This window comes from Thalassophryne amazonica, chromosome 9, assembly GCF_902500255.1.
Source record: "Thalassophryne amazonica chromosome 9, fThaAma1.1, whole genome shotgun sequence".
Classification (NCBI taxonomy): Eukaryota; Metazoa; Chordata; class Actinopteri; order Batrachoidiformes; family Batrachoididae; genus Thalassophryne; species Thalassophryne amazonica.
In genome coordinates, this window is record NC_047111.1 from 33592991 (window position 1) to 33612293 (window position 19303).

General features: G+C 39.8%; 1 protein-coding gene across 2 annotated transcripts; it reads right to left on the bottom strand.

Annotated features, from left to right (window-relative positions):
* Positions 1 to 1003: 1003 nt before the first annotated feature.
* fam114a2 (family with sequence similarity 114 member A2) lies at positions 1004 to 18697 on the bottom strand. 2 transcript variants are annotated; one of them, XM_034177867.1, is made up of 15 exons: positions 18502 to 18697; positions 17196 to 17275; positions 16584 to 16837; positions 16260 to 16359; positions 12414 to 12515; positions 12085 to 12188; positions 10029 to 10163; positions 7244 to 7405; positions 6968 to 7091; positions 6676 to 6761; positions 5491 to 5577; positions 3149 to 3273; positions 2978 to 3050; positions 1487 to 1540; positions 1004 to 1370 (listed from the first exon to the last, which is right to left on the bottom strand). In XM_034177867.1, exons 3-15 carry the CDS (start codon positions 16815 to 16817, stop codon positions 1269 to 1271), a joined length of 1488 nt encoding a protein of 495 aa, XP_034033758.1. In that variant the 5' UTR covers positions 16818 to 16837; positions 17196 to 17275; positions 18502 to 18697; the 3' UTR covers positions 1004 to 1268. The 2 variants fall into 2 exon arrangements, with proteins under 2 accessions (XP_034033758.1, XP_034033757.1); XM_034177866.1 differs by lacking the exon at positions 17196 to 17275.
* Between the last annotated feature and the right edge of the window lie 606 nt (positions 18698 to 19303).

Consider the following 19303-nt stretch of genomic DNA (forward strand, 5'->3'; position numbering starts at 1 on the left):
CCCAGCTTAGAATCTGAACCATATTGTTGACCATTTCTCCATTAGGGTGCCATTGTTGACTTTGCCAGGAGCAGCACTTCCCGCAAGTTGACACAACATTGAATATCAAGATCCAAACAAACCTTCCACTGCCTCCGCCCAGATTGATGGCTATGTACCATATCCAGGGTGACATTCGTATCCTGGTGCAGGCAAAGTGCTCTAGGAGATCACTGTGCTCAGGGCTGCTGGTTCACTGGATTCTTTTCTGGGTTTCCGATGATCATTTAGGAATCCGACTTTACGAGTGAAATTAATTTGTACCATTTTTAGGTCTGGCAGCACAGTCCCAGAACAGGGACCTGCAGTGCAGCTGTTCATTTAGCCAAGGTCACTGAAGAGAAAAACAGTGCAGTTATGTGTTTTTTTTATCTGGGCATGAGAGTACACTCGTGGATTCTCTGGGAGAGGAGGTGCCGTTGAGTTGGTTGATGTCCTCATTGTTGCTGCCAGACTGGATCTGGCTGTCAGCCAAATTCTCTGCGAGTCCTGCTCAAATCCAGCTTCCCCCAGTGTGCACATATGTCTTGAACAGTGAAAATCATTCTGCTGAATGCAGCTACCAGTGGAAATGTGTCGTCATCTGTCCATCAGAGCTCCAATTCCACAGGAGACCAATGGATTAGGTGATTTTGCTATGGGACAAAATATTTAAATACGTAACTAATCAGTTTGCTTGATAGATCTGAGTTCAGCTCATGAAAAATGGGAGCAAAAACAAAAGTGTTGTGTTTATATTTTTGTTCAGTCTAAATCAAGTAAATGACGAGGAGGACTGCAACCACGTCCCATCACTAGTCAAAATACAGGAGTTCCATATGGTCTGAATACGTGTTTCAAAAAATGTGCACAAAGAATATTTAACCATCATCTGTGCAGAAAGACAACAGTAATAGTCCCAATACGAGTAATAATAATAAAAGTCAGCTGTACTCAGAAGCAGAATGATGGAGTTGAATAAATGTACTGTCAGAAAGTTTTCTTTAATGGTGTGCACATAAAAAAATAAAGAGAAAAACACTACATTGAATAATACACTGTCATTCCCCTTTACTGTGCTTTACAAATAAACAAGGAAAGCAAAAAATAAAAGTTAATACTGTCCCACAACATCTTTTCCTCTGTGTGAAGCTGGCTTTGTCCTGAGCAGGAAACACCACAGTATAAAGTGTCTGACACAAGGTGAGCTTTTCCAAACATTGATTGATGGCAGTGACTATCTGATCTGCTCACTGCTGGATGGGCTCAGCTCGCCTCTGGATGTGGGAGATCTCCAATATGGGCATCAGCAGCTGGAAAGCATCTTGGATGTAGGAAGCACTGTTGGACGCCTGCAGGAGACAAGGACTGATGTCACGTACCAACAGGAGGCACTCTGACAATACCGTTGCATAATTTTATAAATTGTCTGAAGCGCACCAGTGTGCTGTGATTTTAAGACACAAACCTCCAAGAAGACTCCAGTAATCAGTGGGTTGAGGACATCTCCCTTCTCGTTTGACTGTAAAACAGAAGGACCAGATCAGAACCACCTCTGACAAACGGCAGCACTGTTGCATCAAAAACAAAGAGTTGGAGAACGGCAGACATTAAAATCATGTTATGAGTTTGATGTTTGAAATAAAAAAAGTGTGACATAAATGGATATTAAAACAATGATGGACATTTTAGGTCCTGCGATAGACTGGTGTCCTGTCCAGGGTGTACCCCGCCTCACGCCCCATGCCTGCTGGGATAGGCTCCAGCCCTCCCGTGACCCTTAATTGGAGTAAGCAGTTAAAGATGAGTGAATGAATGAGTGGAGAGTTGAGGATAAAACTAATTTCAGATTAAGTTCATATTGCCTCACCCTTATTGTGCTGATTAACCAATTAGGCTGCTTATTTTGAAGTAATTGTACATGTACTGACTCGACTAGTTCACTAATCTGGCTAATTTATATAGCGCCAAATCACAACAAAGCTGCCTCAAGGCACTTCACACAAGTAAGGTCTAACTTTATCAACCCCTAGAGCAAGCACACAGTTGACAGTGGTAAGGAAAAACTCCCTCTGATGATACTGAGGAAGAAACTTCAAGCAGATCAGACTCAGAGGGGTGACCCACTGCTTAGGCCATTCTACCAGTTTCAAGATTTTGCAAAGTTTTACAAAACAGAAATAGAATTATAATTCAATTTATAATTTACTAGCCAAACCTATAACTCCTTCCAACTTGCCACAGATGTCTTGGCGGCTTCCATTACGGCTTCTCCTTCTTTCATGGTAACTCAGTTTTTGAGAACTGCTGCAACCTGACAAATTTAACATACAGTACCATACTGTTTTTATTTCTTAATCTCTGATGTAAATAAAGTCCAAGACTTATTCGGTGACTTGGAAATGTTCATGTATCCATCCTTGATTTGTCTCAAGAAAACTCACTGTGAAAGTGTTGATTTAGCTGTTACCAAAAACACAGATTTTATCATTGTTTTGCCATTGTTATTTATTTTTGTGTCATGTTGCAAGTATTTGTTTTCACTCCAAGTTTGGAGGGCATAATTTTAGAAATGTTAATATAAAGAAGTCTGAATTATTATTATTTTTAAAATTTGATATCATAAAAAATCTAATGTATATAAATAAGCTCAAAGTTCTTCACAAAACTGTATATATATTGAACATTTACAATCTAAAATGCAGTCATATATTAATTCCATACACAATACAAATCATCATAAGTTTCACTGCAGTCGACTGATATTGCAGATCCCTATCACATTATCATATCATGTATGGCCGGATTTAAGCCACAACTTCCCCAAATTAGAAAAAGGCTCAGAGAGCACACTTTTATGACTTTATACCATCCTCAGAAATGGTAGGAAAAAAAGAAAAATAAACTCTAGTGCATTTTTTTTTTCTTTTTAAATTGTAGAACTGAATTATGTACTTACTCCTGCTGCTGCTAAACAGGAAGTGAACTTCTTGGAAATTAGTGATATTTCTTTACACAGAACAACAGTTAACCTGAAGCGTGAGAACAGGACAGGTACAAAAAAGACATTTACTTAAGAGTATTGAGGAAATTATACAAGGTGAGACAGACAGTTGATACGAGGCCTTACTGTGACACGGCGCTGGCGTCGGTGCTGCTGTTGCAGAAAAGGATCATCTCAGCCAGTTTGTGGAAAAGCTCGATAGATCGAGCTGTCAGTTCTGCCAGGCTGCTGATAGCTACAACATGAACTTCCTGGTGATATTTAAAAGCAGGGTGGATGGTTGGATTTAGAAGAATTTTTTTTTTTTAATTATTATAGTTTAATAGTTTAATTATAGAAATTTTCTTTACATTTGAACAAACAACAAATCAAATGCTCAATTTTTTGCCATTTTTCTTCTGTATACCAGCACAGCAGAGTTGAAAGCAAACAGTCAAGATGTGCTCATAGTGCAGACGTCATCTCATTTCCAATTTCGGATTTATAAAACCTTTTGTAAATATAGCCCCTCCATTTTCAGAGCCCATGCATAAGTCGACAAATTACATATAATTATTACCATTAATACAAACCATCACTTTTACAGACAGTTTTCTTTCATTAGGGGATAGATACATAAACATTTCCAAGTCGCTGAATATGTCTTGGACTTTATGTACGTCGGCCATTAAGAAATACAAACAGTATAGCAATGTATGGTAAATGTGAAGTAGGCAGTTCTCAAAAACTCTGAATTCTGAAGAAGCAGATGAGTGAAGGAAGCCACCAAGGCAACTCTGAAAGTGTTACATGCTTCTGTGACTGTAATTGTAGAAACAGTGCATTGTGCAACTTTTGTCCATTGCACTGCAGACAAACCAGAGTATAAGCTTCTATGCAAGTCTGGGTGGCTTCCATCATATGTCTTCTTGCACAGTTTTTGAGAAATTCCAGTGCCACACAGATTTACCACTAAATTTGCTTGGAAATGTTCATGTGTCCATCCCCTGACTTGTGAAAAGAAATCTGGCTACAAAAGGTGATAATTTGCATTCAAAATCAAGCTCATATTTAGTCTTTCCAATTAGCGCCGCTCTCAGATCTGGAAGAAGGCACAACCACTGCAAATTATTTGGTTCTTAAGAAAAAAAAAATAAATAAATTTAGAAGTATAGGATAATTTTTCTTGTTTTAAGAGTTAATTTCTTATTTTAAGTGTTTGACATACTTATTTCAGGATTTAACAATCTTAATTCAAGATACCTTGTCAAGTGAAATTACCTGTCCATGCAGCAAGATCATTTCCCTCAGATTTAGTGTTTTTAGACACCCTTTCTTTTTTTTTCTTTTTTTTTTTTTTTACAGTGAAATATTTTTGGCTCAGTCGCTTTTTAATCCCAATGTGACAACAAGTTGGCTTTAAGCAGCAGGTGGAAAACCATATGCTCCACTGTTTTCAAAGAGAGGATTTGGGAAAATTTCGCCACCGCTGGCTGTGAAGCATGCACCATGATAGCACTCACCATCAAAATTTTTACTTTTACCACTGTCCCTAGAGACGACAAACCAGATGTTTTACATTTAACGATTAGAGAAGACAGGCGGTGAGAGATGGATTATAGAAGTGTAAACACTCAACTGGTTTTATATCAGCTGAAGTAAGTCCCTTGTTTCACTTGGGGTCACCACAGCAGATCCAAGGTGGATCTGTATGTTGATTTGGCACAAGTTATTTACGCCGCATGCCCTTCTTGATGCAACTCCACATTACATGGAGAAATGGGCATGAGGTAGAGTTTGAACCGGAAACCTTCTGCACTGAAACCAAGCGCACTAACCACTTGGCCACCCCGTCACATTTATACCCGCAAAATATGATTAGTTTGTGTGATATTACAGGAAGAAATGAATCTCTAGTGTCACTAAAAGTTAACTTTTAATTAATCATCAGGTTTCATATGTCATCATCACCCGTTTTCATATGTCATGGAAAACACTCAAAGTCTGTTGGAGCTTTCAATTAAGTAAATTGCTGCACACGTTAATGCAGAAAAATGATCACGTCACATCATCTACTGTCTGCCCCTGAAGATGACAGTAATTCTGCTATAATGACGAGTGTGACAGGTTTTTCTGCAGTCAAGTGAATGCAGCATGAAGGGGAGTGGAGTGGATTTAGAGCAGGTATGCAAATGACACATACACTCATCCATCCTCCAGCAGCTTTGGAGGAATGACTTTGGAGAGAGGACTAAAGGGCAGACCTGGGACATCTGTTATACCATTTCACCATCAAGCTTACTCTTCCTACTTTCTCCAAACTTATACGACCTTTAATATACACACACACAAAACACGTCACTGAATCAACGAATGACCATACACAAAGGATGGCTACGTGGAATGAAAGAAGTATCACAAGTGACAACCAAAAGTCAGTTTCCAAAGATTTATGTCACTTCAGAATTGTACAATTCCCACCAACATACCTCTACAGAGAGAATATTCTCTCCCTCTTCTTCAGTCTCTTTTGGTTTGTTTATGGAAGCAATGTGGCTATAGGTGCTCCTGCAGGCCTGCACAAGGGTGGAGACATCTTAGGATTAGTATGCTTACACTGCAATATTTGTTAGCTAAGCAGAAGACACAAAGCATCCAAAATTGTTACTTTCACAATCCAGGATGAATATGGCACAAGTCTGATTTTTAGCTGAGCTTCACTTCATTACGCTAAAACTGCATCACTTTCATATATGGGAGTGCTTATCTCCCTCCTTTGACTAAAAGGCAATTAAAAAAACAAAACAACAACAACAACAACAATAACAACAACAACAAAAAAAACAATGCTCTAGTCTAGCTCATCTCAAAATGCTCATAGAACTGATCTCTGCAATGTCTTGAGTAATAGTCCGGGCATTTTTTTTTTTTTTTGTCTCAAATTTCTGCACGTCCTTTTGACATTTGTCATAGCAGATTTTATTACTCTGCAAAAATTGTAGTTGACAACAATATATGTAACTTTTGACGGAACCAAAAGGCATATAATATCGCCAGTGACAACGTATTCTGAATTTGCCGTTTCACCTATGAGACAATGTTGATGTGAATTTATGCCATAGGTATCATCACATTTTGTCATCCAACAAAGGCATAGGAAATCATCAAGTCTCAATTCAAAATGCAGATGTATATGAAGTACATGATTTTTTTCCCCACTATTTACTATGATGTTGGCCTATGACTTATATGAACTAAAGTCTGTTTTTAAAACTCTCTGGGCTCTGTGGTGACTGAAACTAGCTTTCAGTTATGTACCTCCTACTGACCTTGTTTAGTAGGTAGTACACCCCTCAGGTTAGGTTGTTTGGTAGCACTATTACTCAAAATATGGCAAAGTGTTTTCCTGAAACTTTATGGAAGTCAATTCCAACCCATACACAAAACCATGAAATTTTGGTGTAGACTGATATAGTATGAGCTAAGGAGTGTGAACAGACCCTATTTCCACAAAAGTGAAGGCAATGTTCAAACTCAGCAAAGAATACTTGCAGTTTAGATTTTGTGGTAGATCCAGTTTCAAAAATGTTCAGAAACACAATGCTGTGACAAAAGGAAAGGACAGTGATTCTGATAAGCTAAATGGAAACAAAACATAGGAAGGTGATTAGAACCTTGCTGAGTTTGTCTGCTGTCACAGAGACACTGAGTCCCTCCAGTGCCTCTGTTAACTCCTTCTCAAAGTCTGAGCCATCTTTATCTGGAACAAGAAATGTCCAATTAGATGGTTTTTACTGAAGGCCAGAACTCATCACAAACTGTTTAAGTGTAATATGTAAAAAAAAAAAAATACTATTGCTATTTTAATGACAGTAACATAAGTATGGCATCAGTTTTAGCATATACAATCTACAGTTTCATACTGATTCTACATATTTTGCAGACCTTCATTTTCTGAAATGTTACCTTTCTCCTCATCCACATCATCATCGTCAAACTCCACCAAGGAAAAGGCGTCTTTAATTACATCCAGCTCATCTCTGAGTTGAACCAACTCGTCTCCTGACAGAGTGGTCAACACCGACTTCACCTGCAATGCACAAAATGTGAAAGCAGAGAGGAGTTGTGAATTTTTAACTACCCTAATTCATCATCAGACACAGTGAGACAGGATTTCAGATTGATTGTTCATGCAAGTTGTAGAAGGACTCATGATTTTCTGAAGAACCTCTTCAAACCAACCTTAGACTTGCTGTCCCGAGACAGGATCTCCAGTGCCTCAAGGTGTGACAAACCCTGAAATTCATCAAACAGCACCCCATAGTGGGCGACCAGTTTGGGCTCTGAATCTGACAAGTTATGTGCTGCCTGTAACTCCTCTCGCTCCTTCGCTTCCCGTAACACCTGAGTGAGCGAGAGACAGAGAGAGAGAGAGAGGCGGCATCAGAGAAAGACAGTGAGAGGAAATGATTCAAGTAATGTAAATCAACCAGCAAAGACTCTAAGATGAGTTTGAGCAAAAATAAAACACATAGAAATTGAGAGAAATATTTTTGCCAAATTATATCAAAGGTTCATGCCCTAGAATACAACCATCATCTGCATTCTCACCCTGTGAGTACTCGTAGCATGCAAGCATAAATATTGGCAGTGCTTCTTTGCAGCTTTTGGTGACTTTTGCAAAGCGTTTGATCTGACTGCTCTCAAGGTCATTCTGAGAATTTGTGGGATCCCTAAGGAGCTGCTGGACTTCATAGCCAGCCGATAATATGAGCGCTGCATGAAGTGGAGGAGGCAGAGACTCCGTTTTTCAACAGTGAAAAATGGTGTTAGTCACAGTCATCCACATTAGACCCATTAGTGTATATACGAGGTCTGTGAGAAAGTATCCGACCTTATTATTTTTTTCAAAAACCATATGGATTTGAATCACGTGTGATTGCGTCAGCCAAGCTTGAACCTTGGTGCGCATGCGTGAGTTTTTCACGCCTGTCGGCTGCGTCATTCGCCTGTGAGCAGGCTTTGTGTGAGCACTGGTCCACCCCTCTCGTCGTTTTTTTATTGCGAATAAATGTCTGAACGATTTGGAGCTTTGCTGCATCAATTTTTTTCCAGAAACTGTGAGAGACCTCCAGGTGGACACTCTTCAAAAAATTAATATGGCTTTCAGGGAAGATTTTATGGGGATTAAACAGATTACGGAGTGTTACTGCCGCTTTAAGGACGGCCCACAACTGCTGAGAGCACGCCGCGCTCCCAGCGCCGATCGACATGCTCAGACCCCGCTGAAACAACCAGATCATTTCCAACGTGAAGGCTTTGTTGATCCGGGAGGTCGTCTGACTTTCACAAAAAGGCAGGAGATGTGGACATCAGCACTTTTTTGGCACATTCCACTGTTACAGGAGTTTTTTTCCATGGAAAAAGAAGCGGATGAATGCGCCACCGTGCCGCTCATGGCGTGGGACAAAACCACCTCGGTGTTGGTCTCACAGGACGGCTTTGAGATGGCTTTCAGATGGATTCCGGTAGCTTTCCAGTCGTGTGATTATCCGATTGTGATTGTGCATGAGCTGGACATGCCCCAACATGTCCTGTGAGGCTTCATCACGGCGTTGCTTTGCGCCATGCGGCTCCACCGCGATGCGCAGAACTCCTCCGCACGTCTGTCTTAATGTGCCGAAAAAGTGCTGATGTCCATGTCTTTTCACAATTCCTGTGCTAGTCAGATGACATACCGCATCAAGACAGCGTCCAGTTTAGAAATGAATGGCACATTCCACTGTTACAGGAGTTTTTGTCATGGAAAGAGGAGTGGCTCCACCACTATATAAATAAAAAAACGACGAGAAGGGTGGACCAGTGCTCACACAAAGCCTGCTCACAGGCGAATGACGCAACCGACAGGTGTGAAAAAACTCACGCATGCGCACGAAGGTTCAAGCTTGGCTGACACAATCACACATGATTCAAATCCATATGGTTTTTGAAAAAAATAATAAGGTCGGATACTTTTCTCACAGACCTCGTACATGTATCGTTACACCCTACCTCCACTGCGCATGCATCATTTTCAAAGCTCAGCAGCACGTCTCAGACGGACTCTCGCCACCCAAAGCGATCAAATGGATTATTAACCATTAGATGACAAGCTAAAACCTCTTAAATCATTCTAAAGTCAGTTTCACGCAGAAACAAGCACGTTTTAAGCAGAAACGAGGCGATATTCTGTGACACTTTGAAATGATGGAGGGAGAGTGAGTACAGCAGCTAGCAACTCGTGTAGCTGCAGTGCTCAGATCGCTTCCTCCGTCTTTCATGATGGAATAATGCTGAATTTATGTTGAAATGATTGTTGTACAAAAACTTCAGATATCTGTTGCTGAGAGAGATGATGACTGGAGCGCAGTTTGAAGCAGAAAAGAAGTGATAATCGGTGAACCGCGGCTGATGACGCATGCGCAGTGAAGGCAGGGCGGACCGAGTTTTGGGGGGGACCGTTTATACAGGGATTTAGGGCAGTGAAAGAGACATATGGTAGTTGGAGCTCCTTTCCCTAATGTTGGTCTTTCCTATGTTAGCTAACATTCTATGTTCAGCTATTATCCAGGTCACCAATTGTAAACATTTGTACAGAAGCTTGAATCTTAGACTGGACTGGGTTGCTTGACGTGAGCAGTCTAAGATTCAAGCTTCTCTACTATGGAAACCACCTGGACAACTGACAGCCTACACAGAAATATTGTTAACGTTTATCTAGCTTTTCAATGTTGATGTTGGAGTAACAGCTTCACGTGTGGTCAGCAGCCTTTTAAACCATCGTGATGGATTGCACTCTTAAATGTGGATGATGCCCCATTTTTACACGACTATGGAATAATACACACAAGCGTGAAAACAGTAAGGAATATGGCAATCTGGCCTTTGAGACCAATCACCTTAAGTTTCAACCAAATGACTGACTTCTGGCTGACACTGCCAGGGCCATTTTGGGCACCTTCTGCCTTATAATTCCATTTTTGCCCACCTGAGACAGTGTGGCATTCCTGTTCATCAGTCCTTTGGTCTTCTTAAACCCAGGATCACCTTCTGCAATCACATCCATAGTCTTCTTCCCAATGAACTCCAGAGCATCCAGACCGCCTATTATTACTGTCTTTCCCTTGAGGAGGTTTGAAGGAAATGTCAGTCAATGTGACATGCACCATGTTTTTTTTTAGCATGCTAATTGAAAACAATAATATGAGAAGACATGAAAGTCTGTTGTCAAGAATACCCCACACATCATCATAAAATCATTTCCATGTGTCTGTGAAACTTAATTTTTCCTGGTCAAATACAGAAAAACGGATATTCGCACTCACTGGACAAAAGCAAAAGTATCAATGCTTTTGTATGGTTTTCCATGTAATATAACAGATTTTCACTCACACTGGACAAAATTACCTGCCACATCATAATGTGTACATTATAAGCCCTCGCATGTACCGGACACAGCAGCCTGGACATGCCCAGTAACAGAGGTACGAAATGAAGTTCAGCACTGACACTCGCCGATTCGAGGAAAGTGGGTACTGTATTTCCTTGATTAAAAGACCGGGCATTTATATTTTTCAAAATGTGCTCAGACACGGGACCTAAACGAGGCAGGGCATATTTCAAGGCCAGTGACTATTAACAAAATGCAGCTTGCTGTCTGCACTGTAATATGGTGTTAAGTTTCATACATGTCGCTGGGTGTGACAAACCAAACCGCTTTTGAGCTGATCCCTCTGCGTGGCTACGAACCCTCTCCAAAGCCTGATGCGCACCTGCTAAATGACGGACACCACAAGGGCTGATTTCTCACTTTTCCGGTTTCACTCTTTCCTTTCCCATCATGTGTTAAATGTATTTGCAGCATGCAAGCCAAATACATTTCGATCATAGATGAAATACGTTTGGCAGAAAGGTTCGCTAATATGACCAACTTCACAACGAGTCAGAAAAAAAAAATGCTCAAATGACCTGGAGATAAATTGTAAATTTATGATTGTATAAAGTAGAGCTTGTTGAGGGACAAATTAATCCAGAAAAGCCGCTGTTCTTGTCAAAAATTGTATAAAGACACAACGGAGAACTTTAAAAGGGTCACGCGCATGTCAGCGTCATTGCGTGGCCACAGAGTTACGGAGTTACAGAAGCATAAATCAGGCTTTAGGATTTTAAGGAACCACTCTGCAGTGGATTCAACCAAATGTAATCTGTTTAATGCATATAATGTCTGGTGCTGATTTAAGACAGGCGTTTTTTTCCAGACAAGGTTTTGACCCAGTCATTAAACGAGGCAGGTTCTGATTCAAGGTACGGCTTTTAATCAAGGAAATACGCAAGCCTAATTAGTGCAGGGGATTCCCCATAGATCGTTCAGCATCTCCTGGCTGTAACTAATCCATCACGTATAACAGATTTTGTCCATTTTAAACATAAAACAGATTTTGGCCATTTTAGACATATAGCAGATTTCGATTATAACGGACAAAATTTGCTGGTCTACCTGAATCCATTATATGCAAGTTTCACTGTAGATAAATATGGATTTGATTGATGTAAATAAGCTTCAAAAGATATTCAGTGATTTGGAAACATCTTGTGTGCCTTTCCCCTGACTTTTTTTTTTTAATTGAAAATGGCTGTGAAAAGTGATTTCAAAGGTCAAGGTTGCAGTAGTCTGATTTTGGTACATGACTCACTGCTGTGCAGGGAAGTCAAGTTTGGTGTCCTCAACTCTTAGATCATAGGAGATATAGCTTAAATAAACATTTTCTATGGTCAAGTGAAATGGTCCAATTGTGCTACATTACAGACCGATGTCTCAGGAATTATCCACACACCAAAAAGGTATTGTATTATAACAAGTATTGCCCACACAAGTGTTTGCCATTGTGTGGTCAAAGGTCAAGGTCACATTTTGTATTGTCATATGTTACAAACTACTATCCTAAGTGCCACACAAAGATGGATATTGATAGATTTTTACAGTGCTGAACCTACAGTGATGCAGTGAAAGAAGCTAATATGTGTGTACTGAGTCACTTTCTTACTGTGCTCTGGACAACGCTAGTGAGCGATGACAACATTCCTATTGCCCCACCGACTGCTGAAGTGCTATCTCCCTCTACTTTGTCCGTCTCACTACCCACCTCGCCTGTTGGCAGGGAAAAAAATAAAAAATATTATAGCTAGAGTTGGTAACCTTTATAAATCTTGAAAAAATGAAATTCGAATTTTAAAACTCAACTTTGTATTTAGTCCAAATAAATAAATAACAATGCTATAAGCACCTCTGAGTCTATAAATCCAGAAGGATTGGAACTATCAATTCTACGTGTTTGTGCCTAAAATTTAACAGGACAGAAAATAGCTGATTTACCCGACTGTTTCTGCTCTTCCTCAGCACGTGCTGACAGTTCAGTCGGACTGGGAATTCCCAGTGAGGTCTCAGCCTTCTCTATCACCTGGGTGAGACCGTGGCCTGGAAACATAGTGTGGAGGCTGTATTAAAGGAGGCAGTGTGACATAAACTCTAATATGAAGTCAGTATGATAGATGTTAAATAGGTGAAGAGAAGATAAGCTGATTCTCCCACTCCCATCCACATCAGAGGGAACAGCATTTTTTTGGAACTCCTTGTACTTACCTACACTCCAACAAAGTAATTACCACAAATAAAAGTCACAAAAGGAAGAAAACGCAAACAAACATGAGGTGAGTTACAAATTAAAATGGATAAAAAATAATTTAAGACATTTAGCTCAAAGTCTATACATTTAATTTTTACAACACATATGTTGAATTATTTATCCCCCTATACAATTAATGAAGCAGCACCCCCTTAAGGGTCCACAGGTACTTTGACTGAAAATTATAACTAATAAAATAACAGCTGAAGGAGTCAAGGAGATTTAGAGCCTTTTTATTATGGAGCCAGTGCTACCTCAGTGCAACCCGAGTCCAGAACAGATCTGCCAACTCCTAGACCTCTGTCTGAACACCAGCTATTTCCAGTAAAATGGGAGGTTCTACAGAGAGAAACATGGACGCACCAAGATCCCCCATTAGTGGCCAACCTCTACATGTCAGAGGGGTATGCCAAGGCCCTGTGCTCTTTCAGAGGAACAACACCAAGCCACTGGTTGAAATATGTGGACGATACATGGGTCAAAATCAAACCTCAGGAAGTGCAAGCTTTAACGGAACACATCAACTCGGTGGATAACATCAACTAGTTCACATGAGAGGATATAAAGAAAAACAGGCTGCCTTTTCTGGACTGTGATGTTTACGCAAATAAGGACAGAAGCTCATACAATGGGATAAGCCCACCCACACAGACCAATACCTTTTTATTGATCCCCATCACCCCCTGGCACACAAGATAGGAGTTATCAGAACCCTGCAACACCAATCAGAAATTATCCCAACAAGTTCCCGGGTCCAAGAAAAAGAACACCAGCACCTGAAGGAGGCACTTAAAGTTTATGGCTATCCTAACTTGGACCTTTGTGAAAACAACTAAAAGAGTCAGAAGAAATACCAACCCAATTTTTGAGAAACTCAGGAGAATTTTCAACAAACAACATTCCTGTGTTTCTCAAACCCAGCAAAACCATCACAAAAGCAATTTGGTGTATTTCGTTGCATGCAGCAAGCAGTGCAATAAATTCTACATCGGGGCAATCACACATCCACCCAACAAACCAATGGCTCAACACGGGATGGCCAAGTGCTCAGGTCAAGACTCAGCAGTCTCCTAACATCTGAAGGAAAAAAAAAAAACACCTTTGAAGACAACAATGTTCATATTTTCACAGAAGGTTGATTTGAAAGATGTTTCAAGGAAGCCATCGTTTTCAAACTTATGAAACCTCTAATCAAGGGCAGAAAGCTGAGACAACATCTCTCTCCCACCAATAATTCTGTCCTTTCATCGATACCACAGAGACTCAAAGATCGTCCTCACCACTCAAGTGAAACTAATGCCACGTTCACACCGGACGCCACGCGAGCGACGGCGGCGAGAGGTTGCCATGTAATCCCTATGGAAGGACGCGTTGTGGCGCCACAAAAGTTCAAGCCACGCAATGCGACGCGATGGATGTGAATAAACCTATTTTGAGCAATTGGCGCATCTGTGGAGCGATATCGCGTCGCATCGCCCGCTTCCCCAAGTTGAAAAATCTGAACTTTTTTGTCTTGTCACGCCGCGATGACCAATCAGGGACTGGATATGTAGTGACGTGGCGATGTCTGGAGTTTATACTTGATGTGGACATGTCCTGTCTGGCAATCAGCCTGTGAGCAGGACTTATGTCCCTTTTGTCCTTTATTTAACACAATTATGACAGACTTGGAGAGGAGAGCGATGAACTGCAGCAGCAGCCAGTTTTTTTTCCACATGTGCGCGCGAACGAATCATCCGTGAAGATAATTTTTTTAACTACACAGATGTATAATAAAACAAATGGTGACTAGTTTATAACACAATTATGACAGAGTTGGAGAGGAGAGCAAGGAACTGCAGCAGCAGCAAGTTTTTTTCTTTGTTCACATGTGCGCGTGCGAATGAGACAGGAAGTCCTCAAACTGGGTCCTGGAGAGGCAGAAGTACCGCTGAAAGCGGCCGTCATCCAGACGCAGCTCCTGCAGCAAATGATGAATCTGTGGCATCGCGTGGCATCCGGGGTGAACGTGGCTCAAGCAGAGCGACACATCGGGTGATGGTGGCGCGTCCATCGCCAGGCGAGGGATGCAAGTTTGTGGCATCGTGTAGCGTCTGGTATGAACGCGGCATAAGATCAACAGCAAATCACACCTGAACTCAAGTGACTGCCATTGACCAATGACACTTAAGGACTTTCTTTACATCAATGTGACATCAGCGACCCCACACAGGACAAATATTTGAGTCTCTCATGACTCCAATTAGGAATGATGAAGCTTTTCTGGGTGGAGACAGCAAAACATCTGCAACAAGTCCAGTTAACTTGAGTGTGTAACAGTTAATTTACCATATTCGCCTATGTGAAATTCTGCCTGAAGAGGGGGTGGGACGATGCATAAGCATGAGCAATATTATGTTTGTCAGAATACCCAGTTCAAGAAATGTCTGATTTCAACACAAATAAAAAATAAATAACAAAAAATTACTCACTCATTTGTATAGTTTTTTTTGTCCTTTTCTCAGTAAATAAAATGTATTCCTTGGAGTGTATTACAATTTCAGGTGGGCATTTAACAAACTTTCTGGGAAAAAAAAAAAAAACGGGGTGGGCTGGTGCTAAATCCCATTAGACACACACCCCATTTTTAGTGTGATGAGGGAAGACAAGGAGTATGAGCACTAATGCACATCCCTGTCTGCACAAGCAGAATGCACATGTATTCAATGGACCCAGAATATTCAGGTGTATTGCACCATATACAGAGCAAAAAAAAACAACAAAAAAACATTTTGTTCGTCTATGGTGCAATTACTTTCCGATCCTTCAGAACAGCAATGAAGGTAAACACCAACACACCCACTTGCTTTTTACAGAACATGAAGATGACAACTATGTCCTGTAACATGACTGGGAGGTGTATGTGATGGTATATGTATCGTACAAGTATATATGTATATATATATCTATGTGTGTCTGGGTGTATCAATGAATCTAACTAGTAGTGAGTGTATTTATTGAATTTGTGGAACAAGGGGTGGGTCTTGATAAGTTATGCTTCTACCAACCCCCTTTCGGTCACATGGGTTTTGATTTTGGTCAGTTCTGGAATGTTGTATTTTGTTTTCTGTTTAGCTGTATTGTTTTGTTTTGTGTTTGTAAATATTGTATTTCTTTTTTTTATTCAACCATGTGTGTCAAAATAAAATAAAATTCAATTCAATAAATTCAATTCAATTCAAAATAGAGTCCATTATCTTAGGTTGAACTCTAATTACCTTTTTTAAATTATGAAAACATTTACTGTCATCATATCAGCTGTCAATAAACCTGAAACAGTAATTCCCAAACAAAAACATCTTTGACATGCAATGTTTTGCTTTTTAGATGAGAACTTAGTTGCACCAACATCAAAATTAAAACATTAAATACACAAATAAAATTAATAGCATTACAGAAAGATTGTGATAGTATGACTGTAGCAGCTTTAGCACCAAATAAAAGGTATCCGGCCCATACAGTAATTTGACGGCTATAAGGCATTGGTTTATACACACCTACAGTGGCCACAGTTGCTGTTGCTGTGGATATGATCGACTTCCCCCAGTTTCCCCAGTACCCCCAACTGCCCTGGGCCACACTGGATTCAATGGATGTCTGGAAGAGTGAACACAATAATGAAAATGGTGATGGCGGTAACATAAAGCATCAAGAAAAATAAAACAGTAAGTTGTTGATTCTTTCCCCAAAATAAGTTTGTTTTTTTTTTTTTGGCAATTTTTGTAATTTAAGTCAGAAAAGTTCTCTTAACCAGTACCTTTTGATCTACAGTACAGGCCACACTTTGCTGTACAGTACAAACACTGATTATTAGATTCTACCTTTGCCAGCTGCTCCTCTAATTCTGGTGTCCCCAGAACATCTGCTTCAGTTGTAACATCTGGCCTCCTCTTGGCTTTCCTTGTGGGAGCTACATCTGTTGGTGTATCGGGGGAGCTGTCATCAGGCATTGTTAGTGAGGGGCTTTCAGATGTGTTGACTGAGGAGGCATCAGTCATCTCTGGTACGGCCTCTGAACCCTTGTTCACTGTACCAGAATCTTCAACGTCTGACATGGTAACGTCTCAGCACATACCTGCAAAGTAAAAGAAACAAAACATACCATTATTTGTAAAGGTTAGGGTTACCCAAATCCAAATATCCAACATAAAGTGCATCTACAGTTTAGCTCCACCAACCAACAGAAGAGGAGGGGTGGCGCTTATGTGACTGTCTATATTTGTATGCTTGCAATGAAGATCTTTCAAAAAGTGGTGACTGGAATGCAATGACATTTTGTGACAAGATCATCTTTGGTCCATGGAAGACTTTATTTACTATATTATCCTGGGTATAAGTAATACCTTTAAAAATGGATTGTGAAGAAGAAGAAAAACATATATAACTTTCACCAGAGTACAAGTCGCACTTTTTTTTCTGTATGTCGAACTCACTTTGTAACACTGTTTTCCTGAGGACGAGTACAGCAACAGACAGGAACTCAGTATTGCACATGTGCACACCACAGCCTGTGCTGTTAGAGAAAATAAAGACTTTTGTATTCCAGAAATAACCAAGATGGAAAAATACACATGCACTGGATAAAATATTGGATGTTATTTGATGCAGTTTGGACAAAAGAATTCATCAGATGGACACGGACTGCTGGCCCAAGACGCTTCACACAGGTAAGGTCTAACTGTACCAATCCCCCTAAGCACGCACATAGGCAACAGCTTGAGGAAGAAACCTCAAGCAGACCAGACTTAGAAGGGTGACCCACTCACCTACATCTGTATCTCACTGGGAAGAATTAGCTTTCAAAGCCATTCCAGGTATGACATGTCCTTCATCCCAGGTATTAGGTTTGTCACTCTTCATTAGACAGTCTCTACAGCTTTAAGGTGCTTCTTTATGGTTCCCAGTCTTGTACAGCATACTCAATATGTGGGAAGACTAAAGCCTTATAAAATAACAGGAAATTTTTTCTTCGTACAGATAGGCATGTTCTTCTTATCACTCCCATTACTGAATTTGTTTTGTTATTTTGTTAATGTATGCCTTTCAAAAGATAATTTTCTTCCACTGCATTAGACCTCCAATGTAGTTTTCTTCCTTCCTTTCTCGACGGTACGCTGTTCTACATTCAGATTGTAATATCTCCTGTCACGGGATATCCTGATCATTACTACATTTCACCGGATAAAATTTTAGCAGGGATTTATCCATCCTTCTTGCATGTTGTTAATATCCTTCTGTCATTTAAGGAGAAAATCTCCTTGTAAAATGCCACATCGTCTGGAAACATATATAGTTCAGAACTCTCTGCTACTGCTGGTAATGTATTTATGTATATAATAAAGGTTTGGACAGCTAGTAGTGCTAAAAAACTGAACTGTGTTTTCTTCTCAAACTTTAAACAAAAATTGATTCAATTCATAAAACTAATTATATAAGCAGCACAGCTGGGCATTTCTCTACAATCTGTTTACGTCATCTAAACATTCTGTTTACATAAAAGAACACATCCCACAGCAATACCATCAAACACACACCTTTATTTATGAAACACAGCACTATAAGTCAAATGTCCCTGGTTATCTGCCCTGAGTCCGATAAAACAAACCATAATGCACGCAGACTCATTGTGGATTATTTGTTCAAAGCAAGAGGCTTGAACTTTGTTCTATCAGTACATTATATGAGCTTTTGTGAATAGTACTTTAAATAAACACGTCTGTACTTGTGCTGTAAACTCACCTTTTGCTTCCTGTTGCTAAGCTGCTAACAGCTTTCAGTGTCTCAACGCCACCCAAAAAAACAAAAAAATTAACCTGCCTGACTTTTGTACACCACTTCTCCGCAGTACAGAAGTCTACTTTTTAATCAGTAAACGCTGTAAAATATTTGTTTTTGTCCCGGAGGATTAACCACGTCACATTACGATGTCAGTCAGCGGCTTCACATACTTATTCACGCACACTACAAAATTCCAAATCCGCTTTGATGCTTCAAAATAAAATATTTCTTTAGCGAGGTAAAACGTAGACTGTATGGGTAAAAAATAAATAAATACATAAATAAATAAAATTAATTAATATATATATATATATATATATATATATATATATATTACTGAAGGAAAATGAAGTCCTGAAGTTGTAATTTTAGAAGAAAATAGCTCACTTTAAAATAGCATATGTTTATTGAGGTCACATCATAAAAAAAAAAACATTATTATTATGCAGTGATAAAGGGTTAGAAAAATAAATATTCAAACCCACATCTGAGACTTTTTCCATAACTAAAAATTATTAAAACAAATTTGCTTTATTCTCATAATGTATTGAAATGCCAACTAAATGATGGTGCAATTTCCCCTCAAAAATCGAAATTAGCCTTTATTCCAGTGGCAGAACGATGCCTTCTGATTTATGTTATAAAATGTGTAAAAATGATAAAAAGTAATAGCATTATTTTAGAAAATATCAGATGTGCTTTCAGCAACCTTAGCATTGGTAGAAATCTGTATCAAAATGAATGTATTCCACATTTCTATGAA